Source organism: Eublepharis macularius, chromosome 17 (genome assembly GCF_028583425.1).
Source record: "Eublepharis macularius isolate TG4126 chromosome 17, MPM_Emac_v1.0, whole genome shotgun sequence".
Lineage (NCBI taxonomy): Eukaryota > Metazoa > Chordata > Lepidosauria > Squamata > Eublepharidae > Eublepharis > Eublepharis macularius.
The window spans coordinates 19,930,001-19,942,518 of record NC_072806.1 but is presented as its reverse complement, the minus strand read 5'-3'; the positions used below and the strand labels follow the sequence as shown (position 1 = coordinate 19,942,518).

Genomic DNA, 12,518 nt, shown 5'->3' with positions numbered 1-12,518 from the left:
GATCTGAAAATGAAACAGAATTTTTTGTTTTCAGTGCGCACCCCCTAATGGAAAATGCTGTCAAGTCATAGCTGACTTATGGCGAGCCCTGCTGGGGTTTTCAAGGCAAGAGACTAGCAGAGGTGGTTTGCTATTTCTTCCCTTTGCATAGTAACCCCCGTCTTCCTTGGAAGTCTCCCATCCAATTACTAAGCCTGACCCTGCTTATCTTCCAAGATCTGATGAGATTGGGTTTATCTGGGCTATCCAGGTCAAGGCAAATGGGCACCTTAAATTAACACAATTTTTACCCTTGGTGCCTTTTTGGTATGCTTTTGGCAACAGTTCTTGCTAAGACAAAACGATCCATTCATTAGTTTTTCTTACTTTAAAACATATTCACCGAGCTTATCATCATACTTATACTTCTCGTTTGTTTAGAACTGTACTTAAACTGGGGCTCTGTGGGGTCAGGACTGTACCACGTCAGGCTTCTAGGGTGACTGACTACCCTGCCACACCAATAAAAAGAAATGTATATGTAGAATATACATGTAGAAAATTATCATTTGGGGGGACGGAAAAAATGAGACTCAAACCTGACACAGTAGTTTCCTGTGCAGAAGGAATTTTTGATCTAGTGGAGCATTTACGGTCCAATCCTAAACAGAGTTATTCCAGTCTAAGTCCATTGAAATCAATCGTCTTAGAGTGGAGTAACTCTGCTTAGGAGTGCACTGTTAGTCAAGGAATTCTGAACAGAACAGTCTAGCATCTGCCCTAGTGGCTCACTAGGAGAGCATATGCTTTGCATGTGGAAGTCGGGTTGCCAGGTCCCCCGACACCCCTGGTGGGAGATCAGGGGCCTGGCACTTACCTCGCTGTGTTCCTGGTTGCGCATGTGCTACCAGCTTGCATGATGATGTCCCTTCTGGGAAGGGACATCATCACGTGGGTCAAGGGGTGGCCTGGGAGTCCCGAATCGAGCCCGCTGTAGGGTTTGATTCGGCCCGAATCGAGCTGCTGTAGGCATGGGAGCGTGCTGCGCCACCTGGAGGCATACTCCGGGAAGGGCCCCCCCAACCGGCCAGGTAAGCGTGGCAGGGGGTGGATGGTGGGAGAAGGGGATCCCCCGCCCTGGGCAGGGGAATGGCACCCCTAAGTGTAAGCCCCATGTTCAATCCCCAGCTTTCCTTGCACCCCTTCCTTTCTCACGGCTGCTTTTTAAAGCTGCATTACTCATCTGGAGCTCTGATGGCAGATCCCCGACATACAGTTTGTCCCTCAGTGTAAACTAGACTGGGCCTCTGAATTTCCCTGCCTTACCTGATCTTCCTTTCCAACCTAGTGCTTCCTCCCCTGTCTCCTGTGCATTCTCTCCCGGCTCCACTTTGCCCCCTTCGGCTTGAGCCTGTGCCAGACATTTCCGACTACAATTAGTTCTACTTCTCGACACTGTATTGCCTTCCTCAGCAAAATTCTCCATCTCCCAGATGCTGCTTGCAAATGTGCGAAGTGCTCAAGGTCAGCCTGTCCTCCCTGGGCGCAGCGTGCTATAGGGAATTTCACAGAGCGCCCAACAGGTGCATGGTGCTCTGGGGGACGGTGCTTTGTGGACTGGGTTCTTTGCCTTTGAAGCCTGTATTCTGGCAGCAGGTGGCTGGAGCCTTCAGCCGGCAGTTTTAACCCAGAGTCCCACAACAGGGAAAACGGAAACGTTTCTTTTTATATGTCCACTGGATAGCCCCTTTTACAAGATTTGTTACACACCCCTGCTGTGCCTTTTTTAAAAATCAGATCATTCTTTTTGTGTAGTTAGCTTACATTCCGCAAAGAAAAGCAGATCTGGATAAAGGACATCAGCGACACAAACTTGCGTTGCTTGGTTGCCAGGACTGCTTTATTGGCCATGTTTTTGCTCCTGTTGCTGGGAGTCCTCCTGACCAGCCCCCTTTCCTTTCCCAGGAATTTCCTGCACAGTTTTGTAAGGACTAAAAACCGATGGGTTTTTTAAAACAAAAACCAAGCCAAGCTTCTAAGGATTCTGCATTCCAACCATGCCTGCTTGTTTCCAATCACAGCACACACACATACTGCTAGGGGCTTGCACAGCCCACCCTCCAATATATTTCCTGTCCCAATTTTCTAAACTTTGTTTTTGAAATTTTACAGAATAATAAAAATGAGAATAATAATGAAATGAAAGGAAGATAAACGAGGAACTAAAAATGAAGAGAAAAGGGGACTGAAGATGTGGGTTCTCCAACATTTGTAGTATGAATATTTGGGTTCACTAAGCTCTTAAAGGTGAAACAGCATGACTGTTGTCTTGATAGTTATTTCTCTTATTAAAACATTTGTACTGTGCTCCCAAAATGGCTGTTGTATAAGTCCATTTGTATAATGGGACAGTGGAGGTATAGTTTGGGAAGACGTTGCCATAAAGACTAGGACTGAATACCACAGATGGCAAACAAACTCTCTCTCTCTCTCTCTCTCTCTCTCTCTCTCCTGAGATGGGGAGGGGTGGTGGAGCCTGGTAAGGGAGAGACCTCAGCCGGGTTTAATACCATAGACTCCACCAGGGGTGATTTCGTAGAAAAAGAGCTGGAGGAACTCATTAGCATATGCCACGCCTTTTGCCATCACTAGAAGTGTGTCATTAGTGTAACTGATTCACATATGCCACACCCCCTGACATCACCTATTCTGGCTGTTTTGGACCCAATCCTGGCCATTCAGGGCTGAAATTGGGCCCCAAATAGCAAAAAGGGGCTGAAAATGGCTGAAAAGGGGCCCAAAATGGTCAGGCTGATGAACGGGAGAGTGATCCACCACCTGTCAGAGGCCTGATCTGGGCCATTTTGGCCCCAATCCAGGCCAAAACGGGCCCCAAATGGCTGAGAGTCAGGTGGGCGGGGCCACCTGACATGTGACCTCTTTGGGGAACTGCTGGAACTGCATTCCTGTGCATTCCCCCTTGAAATGAGCCCTGGACTCCACCTTCCAAAGCAACCATTTTTCCCCAGCTGAACTTGCCTCTGTAGTCTGGAGTTCAGTTGTAATTCCAGGAGATCTCCTGGAGATTGACAACCCTACCTTTTGTTCATACTATACTCACAACAGACCTGTGTAGTGGATTAGGTTGAGAGAGAGAGAATTCAACCATTGTTCAGATAATCTAACCATTATAGCACATTATCTCCTTAAGGTGTGTTGTTTTAAAAAACAGAAGCAGTGACTGGAAAAAAGATTTAGTAGTCCCTTTCATCTTGGTCTCCATCATGATGTCCTTTCTTCACCTTTCCATTTGTTTACCTTTCTTGAAGGTTAAAAAAAAATTATTCATATGCATTTGTCTTGCCTGTAAACTTTCCAAAATTTAGGATTGTAGAATACATTGAAACCAACAAGGGCAATATATACCCAAACTGGAAATTTGCATAGGAAAATGCAAAGAGGTAAAACCATTTTCTCAAATCTCCATAACAAAATGTTGGAGCTCAACTACCAACATTTGCATGGCGAGCTAGACAATTCTGGCACATTTTAGTGGCTTAAGCATAGCCAATTGGGTTTTGGCAGTGTGTCCTTTTCTCACCATATGTCGACAGATATTCCAGCTTTGGCATAATAGACCAATACAAGTGCCTGTTTGGAAGTGTGAAAAAAAACCCTTTGACTTGGATTTTGTCCAGTTGACCATTTCATTTATGAGAATATTTATATCATGCCTTTCCCTTTTAAAAAAAGTATTCTGTCCAACTTAAAATACCCTGAGCATGTGCAAATAGTAAAAATACATACCCAAGATGCTAAATTGGGTATTTTAATCAACCCAAGGTGGGACATGAAATAAAAATTAATTTTAAAGGCCTTCTGGAGTAAAACAATGACTTTAATTTTCTCCCTTAAAGGCCAATATGCTTGAAAGACTGCTTCCACCCATACTGTTCATGTGTGTGTGTTATGTGCCATCAAGTTGCCTACAACCTTGGCGATCCTATGAATGAAAGTCCTCCAAAACGTCCTATCATTGACAGACTTGCTCAGATCCTGCAAACTGGAGGACGTGGCTTCTTTTATTACGTCAAGCCATCTTGTTTTAGGTCTTCCTCTTTTCCTGCTGCCTTCCACTTTTCCTAGCATTGTTGACTTTTCCAGAGAATATTGTTTTCTCATGATGTGACCAAAGTACGACAGCCTTAGTCTTGTCATTTTAGAGCCAAGCTACACGTGATGAATTACACTTGAATGGCAAGTGAACAGACTCACGTGTATTCCTCCCTGTTCACTTGCCATTTACTTGCGCTCCACTTGACCACTTGACCACAATTCGTCACTTGTAGCTTGGCTCTTAGCTTCTAAGGAGAAGTCAGGCTTGATTTGATCTAGTACCCCACTTATTTGTCTTTTTGGCTGTCCAGGGTATCCGCAAAACTCCTCCAGCTCCACATTTCAAATGAATCAATTTTCTTCCTGTCAGCTTTCTTAACTATCCAGCTTTCACAACCATACATAGCAATGGGGAATGCCATGGTTTGGATCATCTTGATCTTGGTTCCCAGTGTGACATCTTTATCTTTAAGGATCTTCTCTAGCTCCCTCACAGCTGCTCTTCCAAGTCTCAATCTTCTTCTGATTTCTTCATTGCAGTCTCCCTTTTCGTTGATGAATGAGCCAAGGAATAGAAGAGCATGAACAACCTCATTGTCAACTTTAAAATTGTGTAATTCCTCCGTAGTCATCACTTTTGTCTTCTGGATGTTCAGCTGTAGTCCTGCTTTGGCGCTTTCCCCTTTAACCTTCATCAGTAGTCGTTTCATGTCTTCACTATTTTCTGCCAGAAATGTGGTGTCATCTGCATATCTCAAATTGTTAACGTTCCTCCCACCAATTTACACTCCACCTTCTTCTAGATCGAATCCAGCTTTCCTTATGATATACTCTGCATAGAGGTTGAACAGGTAGGGAGATATGTTCATGCCACCACTAAATATCTTCCTCCCAAGCCTTACTGTCTGTGCTGCATCCTGCAGAAATGAGGGAAGTGTTGACAGAGACAGGACTTTTCCAGTGGTGGCACCTCACCGTTGGAGCACTCTCTCCCTTGAAGCTCGGAATTGTTTTAGGCTGTTGAATATTGATTTTATGCTTTGTTTTTATGGTGGTAATATTATGAGTTTTTTCCCTCAATGAAGCTGTACTCATTTTTACACATTGAGCCTTCATAATGGCTCAATGTGGGCATATCTATTTTCAAACTGGTATCAGAAGGCCTGCAGTGAGCGGCGCATATTCAGAGCTTAGGGGAGGAAATGTTAGACAGTTGGGATGGCTTCTTAGAAGGTGTTTGCTTGGATCCCAAGTAGGTGGACTTCCATCCTTGCAGATTCTCATAGTAGGGCCTTCTCGGCCGACAGTGCACAGGCAGGTGGGTGGGTGGTGGAGAGTGCCCTTGAGTCATAGCTGACTTATGGCGACCCCTGGCAGGGTTTTCACAGCAAGAGACTAACAGAGGTGGTTTGCCATTGCCTGCCTCTGCCACCCTGGTCTTCACTGGAGGTCTCCCATCCAGTTACTAACCAAGGCCGATCCTGCTTAGCTTCTGAGATTTGATGAGATCAGGCTCACCTGGGCTATCTAGGTCAAGGTGCAGGCAAATGGGTGCAGGATTATAAATACAGTGTCGGGGGGTCATTTCCGTTTATACAAAATCACAGTATACAAAGAGTTTCTTTCCATTGTCCAGAAATGAGCTCCAATGGCATTTGAGACAGCCAGTGTGTACATGCACTTTTTACTGGTGTTAGTGCTTTACGAAGTATATGATGATATCTCTGGATTCTTGCTGTTAAGGGAGTGTGTCAAAATTGCTTATATCATAATCCAAATTGATCTGAAGGCACCAGATGCAGCAGCCTGAGCCTGCTGATGCGGGGAGGGCAGAATAGAAATTGAATTAAATAAATAAATAAAATAAAGTAAAAAACCTTTCAGAAGTTAAGGAGGACTGGATCTATTCATTGCCTGGACCGGAGACTGTCTGGACCTCCTATGTATGATCTGTTGAGTACTATGGTGGAAGAAAGGTAGGATTGGACTGAACTGCTGTACTGTCTAGCTTGCCATTGAAGATCCTCTTCCCAGGCCCTGATCTCTCTGCCCATGCTTGCAGAGAGACAGGGCTTTTTCAGTGGTGGCACCTTTCCTGTAGAATACCTTTCCCTGCACGGTTCACTCTGTTTTAAGCATTCGCCCAAAACATTCAACTAAGCTATTCAACTGTGGTAGAGACTGCCCTCAAGTCATAGCTGACTTAGGGCGACCCCTGGTGGGGTTTTCACGGCAAGACACTATCAGAGTAGTTTGCCATTGCCTGCCTCTGCAGCCCTGGTCTTCATTGGAGGTCTCCCATCCAATTACTAGCCAAGGCTGACCCTGCTTAGCTTCTGAGATCTGATGAGATCAAGCTCACCTGAGCTATCCAGGTCAGGCCAAGCTATTCAGCTAAGGAGTTTGATATTTTGAAAAAATGTTTTTACCTTCTGCTTCTAGCCCGGAGGATTCTTTTATGAGAGAACCATTAAAGGGTACTAATAGTTTTGTGTTCTTTTAGGCCTGTTTAGTGACAAGGCCAATTATATTTATGCCAGTCTGTGATTCTCACCCCCCACCCCCCCGTTTTATTTTGTGAACTATCTCAAGCATGTTCTCCGGAGAGGGTGGCATATACAATAAATAAATAAATAAATACAAGAAATTTAAAAAAAACCTTGACCACTTGGTGTCTACTTTTTCTCTTTTGTAGGTAGCTTCACCACTCATGGAAGCCGTCCTTGGAGAGACCCTTGTGACGGTAGCTGATGAGAAAGTCACCATCACTGAGTTGAAGGCCCAGGTGGTCTCTAACCTCTCCCTTTCGCTGCACCCCAGTCCCGGAAACAGTCATACGATCGTGGCCAAGACAACGGCTCAGCAGACGCTCAACTTCTCCAAGCAGGTAATGCTCGAGCAAGCAGTATTGGCACAGAGGTGTCTTAAATCTCCATCTCCCAGAAGGCTCTGCCACTCCATTTTGATAGCTTTTTCTCAAGCCTTCTTTCTCATAATCTGCAAAACTATCGCTTGTTTCTTGGCAGTAGCCCTCCAGGCCGCTGGTGAGGGCTCATGTGTTGTTGTTTTTTTAATAATATTTTTATTGGTGGGTATTGCCTCTTATACAATTTCACATTATTTTACAATATCATTAATTGTCCATTACACACTTATTTTCTCATTATCCCCAATTCTATCTATCCCTTTTACCCCCCCCCCCCCCAATCTCCCTTTCCATAATTGACTTCCAACAGCTTTGTGCCCCCCCTACTCTTTGTATATATATATATATGTCCCCTACTACTTTTATCTTTATAGTCCCATTTGTCCACCGGTAAAGATATTTTTAACTTCCCATTTTAATAGTTCTCCAACAACCATAACTTCCCCCTTATGTCCCATTTTTTCTCTAAATAATTTTTAACTTTCCCCCAAGTCTTCACAAATTCTTCAGTGTCTTCCCCTTTCAATTTACGTGTCATTTTGTCCATTTCTGCCATATTCATGATCTTCTGAATCCACTCTTCCACTTCTGGGATTTTTTCCTTTTTCCAATACTGCGCATATAATATCCTTGCTGCTGTAGTCATATAAAAGATCAGCACTCTATAGGGCACATGTGTTTTGATGGCCCACATGAAAGATGGCCCACATGCACATGGAAAACTATCTTCAGGCTAGTTAGAATGCTAGTCAGGGCCTGCCAGTTAGATCCCCAGATACTTCACTGTAGACACTCCAAGAGTCCAGTTAAAGTTTCTTTATTAGAGATCCATCAGTATCAGTGCACTCAGACTACAGTATTGGCAGAAGTGATGTAAAGGGGGGGAAGCAATGTTATAGGGCAAGGTTCCTGCCCAGGGATAAGGACCATTAGAATTTAGGTGTGCAGGGCCTAGAAGGTTGGATGGTGTAGGGGGAGGGAAAGACAAGGATGAGCTCATTTCATGTCTCAGGGAGATACGTTCCAAGGACACTGAGCGAAGCTACAAGTGACAAATAATGTAATTTGCCAGGCAAGTGTATGCCTGGCAAGTGAACAGACTCACGTGTATTCCTCCCTGATCACTTGCCATTCACTTGCGCTCCACTTGATCAAGTGGAGCACAAGTGAATGGCAAGTGAACAGAGAGGAATACACGTGAGTCTGTTCACTTGCCAGGCAAGTGTCATTCATCACTTGTAGCTTGGCTCACTTTCCCATGCCAGTCAGGAACATGAAAGTAGCCACCTGCAAGATAAACGATTCACAGCTACACAATTATTTCTTTACACATCCTCAGAGGCTCAGAATACGGTACAGAGTATAATAGATACACATGGTAGATAAGCCAGGCGCATCTGACAACCTTGCCTATTAATTCCTGCTTGTGCTGTTTTCCCTGTTCCTCAAACCCAGCCCCACGGCATTATTTTCTTTCATTAAGCATCTTTTGCTGCTAGATGGAATTGTTTTACCATATTTTGTACTCTGCTTGCCAATTAACCGAATAGCCTGTCTCGCACTTGTAATCTGCCTGGCCCCACTGCGTTACTCTGTTTTACTAGGAATCTTTGCTGTTAGATTCAAAAGTTTTCATCATATTATCCAAGTTGCTGGCTGGCTGACTGACTGAATTGTTTGTGTCTCTCTGGATGACCTTTGGCCAGTCACAAAAACGCCTGGTCCAACTTACCTCACAGGGATTGTTGTGGGGGGGAAATGGAGGAGAGGAGAATGATGTATGCTGCTTTGGAGTTCCCATTGGGGAGAAAAGGGGGGTATAAATGAAGTAAAATAAATAAAATAAGATTTTTTTTTAAATCCATCTTAAGTCCTAGTGAGAAAGGAGAACAATAAATGATGATGATATGTAGCTGTGGGTTTAGGGTGCATATAATTACGTCTGGGCAATGAGGTGGTTGGTTAGTGTGAACTGAATATATGCTAGAATCTTCCACACACCACAGAAAAGTTCCTCAGCAAATGTTCCAAGGCAGATTATCTAAAGTTTTGAAAACTGCTGGTGAAGAAAGTACGGGGATGGTTGTGAAAGGATGGACAGTTTCTCACAATCTTGTCCCTTTCCCCCCCTCACAGTTTTGTCCCTTTTTTTTGTAGGAGGCCTTGCTGAGTCTTTGGGTGTCGTACAGCGATGGTACAACAGCCCCTCTCTCCTTGTATGACCCAAAGGACTACACACTGGTTGTGAGCAGCCAGGACAAATCTGTGGTGTCGGTGACACCAGATCGGGCCTTCCCAGTAGTGGTGGCGGAAGGCGAGGGCTCCGGTGAGCTGGTGAAGGCTGAGCTGATGATTTGTGAGGGTTGCCAGAAAACCAAGCGCAAGAGCGTGCTGGCCACCACCTTGGCCAATGTTCGTGTGCACTTCAACTCTGAGGAGGAACCCACGTATGACTATGAAATTGTCCAAACTCCCAGCAAGCCCGGTCGCGAGAAGGGTGCTCCGGGGACCACGCCCAGGTTGGAAGGGGATTGGCATCTGGTGCCCAGTCAGGAGAGTCGGGCACCCAGCGCTGTTCTTCCCACTGAGGAGTTCCCAACCATCCCTACGGGCTACGTACAGGTGACACGTGGCCTAACGGACCTGGAAATAGGCATGTACGCCCTTCTCGGTGTCTTCTGTTTAGCCATCCTTGTCTTCCTCATCAACTGTATAGTTTTTGTACTTAAGTACCGGCACAAGCGGATCCCACCGGAAGGACAGACCAATATGGACCATTCACACCACTGGGTCTTCTTGGGCAATGGACAGCCGTTGCGGGCCCAGAATGACCTTTCCCCTCAGCCCGAGAGCCCGGGCAACCCGCTGGAGAATGTCCAGACCTGTTGCCATGGTGACCACCATAGCAGCGGCTCTTCACAAACCAGTGTGCAGAGCCAGGTGCACGGGCGGGGGGACGGCTCCTCGGGGGGTTCCACCAGGGACCAAAGCGAGGACCCTCTCAACTCGCCCACCTCCAAGCGCAAGCGGGTCAAGTTCACCACTTTTGCCACCATGCCTTCCGAGGAGCTGGCCTACAATTCCATCCCCATAGCTGATGAGGAGGACTTGGAGTGGGTCTGTCAAGACATGGGCCTCCAAGACCCCGAGGAACTGCACAACTACATCCATAGGATCAAGGAGATCGCGTAATGGGTCAGACTCGCCACTCACATGCCAAGGGGAAGGGCACTCGTGTGGGAATTTGGATAGTTTGCATTTCCCTCTGGCATCCGTTGGGGCTCTCTTCTGGTTTTCCTTCAAACGGACAAACACAACCTCAGTCCTAGCTATGTTCAGAGGGAGATAGGATTTGTCCCATCATATGGGATGACTTCCTGTGGTTTGGAGGGAGCCATCTTCAGAGCGCATAACTACGGGGTATCAATGGGACTTAGCCAAAGCTGGCCAGCTGGTGCTGGTGCGAGGTGTCCATAGCCAAGGGTTTAAAAGGTGGGCTGGCAATGCCCAGGTGGGGCAAGAGGATGGGGCGGTCTAAGTCAAGGCATTGGCTGGAACGTGGAATAGCTCCTTGCATCTGCTTTGGGGGAACTTCAGCCCCTGCCTTCTCAGCATCCAACGCTGCCTTTGTCGGCCATCTCCAAAAGGCAAACCTTTGATTCTGCAGCTTTTGTTTTCTTGCACAATAAACATTGACTCTCGAATAACGTTCAGGGATTCTGCCCAGCCCGGTGGGACTCACATAAACTGCTACTGCTGGGGCAAGGTGGGGTGGGGGTGGGGGCAGAAGGCTCCAGGTTGCAACAAGGAGGCTGCACCACACTGCCGCTAGCTGCCCTGGGGCCCCACAAAGAAGTTTTAACTGTTGCTACATGGGGAAGGTGAAAGGGGGGGCAGGGGCAGTACTGCCCCCTGGTGGTTCCAAACAGCACCTGTCCCCTTTAGTGCCTGCACTGCCTTTCCCATAATCCTAGATCCGGCACTCCCAAGACTGAGCTGATCTGCCCAATAACCAATATGGCTGCCCAGATTTCAGAAGCGGAGGCCAGGGACCGCAAAGCCCCATAGACCCCTGACCCAAATTCTTGGGGACATCAAGGCTCTCATAAGTTGGAAGAGATCATCTCATTTTTTAAAACAAGGTATGACCTCCTTAACAAGGAGCAACCCATTCCCTGACCAGTTTCTGTTGATGGCTTGGTTGGCCAACCCAACCCACCTTGCACCAATCAGTGGCAATGCTGGCAGCTGTTTCTCACAGTTCCTGCTTATCAGCGCTGCTAATCCATAGTGAGATATAACACACGTTTCTTATAAAGATTAAAAAACTGCCTGCCCCTCTTTTTTGCTTTGAGCCTTCCCCCCCCTCCCCTGTTTTTGGTTGAGCTGTCAAAGAATATGGGGAACAAAATCCAGCTAAGAACAAGGAGCCGTGTGCTGGAAGGAGATGGTGCTTGGGTCACGCGGACATCACAGGGGCCCGGAGGGAGATGGTGTAGATGGCCACAAGGGGCACTGGGACCGAGGTGATCTGAGACTAGTGGTGAATCAGTGTACGAGGCGGCTTAATTTTGCATTTTGATTTTTAAACACGAACAAACAGTCCAACCTTTGTCTGCAGGATCCTAGTCTCCCCACCCCCCACATCTCTTTTTATGTTCCAACTCCGGTTTTTCTTTGATCAGTTTATTTGGTGGCCTGGAACGGAAGCAAGTGTTTGCACGGATGGATGAAAATGATTCCTTTGATCCCACGACAGGTTACAATAAAGATTCTTGCCTTGATCAACACAGACTTCTTTGGACAAAATTTGAGCATCCCTCCCCTATTATCCTTCTCCACATCCTAATGTTGTTCCATCCCTGTTGTTCAAAACATACTATTTTAGTTGGGGGTTAGAGAGCTAGAGCTAGAGGTGCACCCCATGAGATTTCAGTGTGAGAGTGCAAAATTTAAGGATCCCCTCTTGGGCATTAAATGGAAAGAATAAAGTGATGGGTTGGATCCCATTAGCTTTTCCATTGTTGAAAAAGAGAGAGAGGCTTCCAATTTGACCACCCAAGATCACGGGACTTGCATGGACAAAACCTGTGTGTGACCAAGGCCGTAGTAAGAAAGGGAATTGAGCAAAATTGAGTGGAAAAGCTGGCTGGATCCAACCCGCTGTATTTTAAGGCCATACTTTGTGTGTGTGTTGAGAGGGGGGCCTTTATAGCAACTCTCACTCTGGGGCAAACAAGTATGCTGTTTTTCAAAAGCAAAGGAATGGGTGCCTTTGGCATGTTCAAATACTATATAAGCCTGCTGTGTTCTCTCTGGCTTTTCCCACTCTGTTAGGAACTGTGGGCCACAACTGTGGCTGATTCCGCACACGTTGGATAATGCACTTCCAATCCTCTTTATAGATCATTTGGAACAGATTTTTTCGTGTGCGGAACAAAAAATCCACCTCAAACGATTGATCAAGTGCATTGAAAGTGCATTATCCAATGTGTGC

General features: G+C 46.2%; 1 protein-coding gene across 1 annotated transcript in view; it reads left to right on the top strand.

Annotated features, from left to right (window-relative positions):
- Positions 1–11,786, top strand: part of TMEM132E (transmembrane protein 132E) — a 190,017-nt gene extending 178,231 nt beyond the window's left edge. Inside the window, exons 8-9 of the mRNA XM_055001429.1 lie at positions 6,791–6,982; positions 9,179–11,786. Coding sequence (XP_054857404.1) covers positions 6,791–6,982; positions 9,179–10,213 — 1,227 coding nt within the window. The 3' untranslated portion in view covers positions 10,214–11,786. The remainder of the gene's footprint in view (positions 1–6,790; positions 6,983–9,178) is intronic.
- The last annotated feature ends 732 nt before the right edge of the window (positions 11,787–12,518 follow it).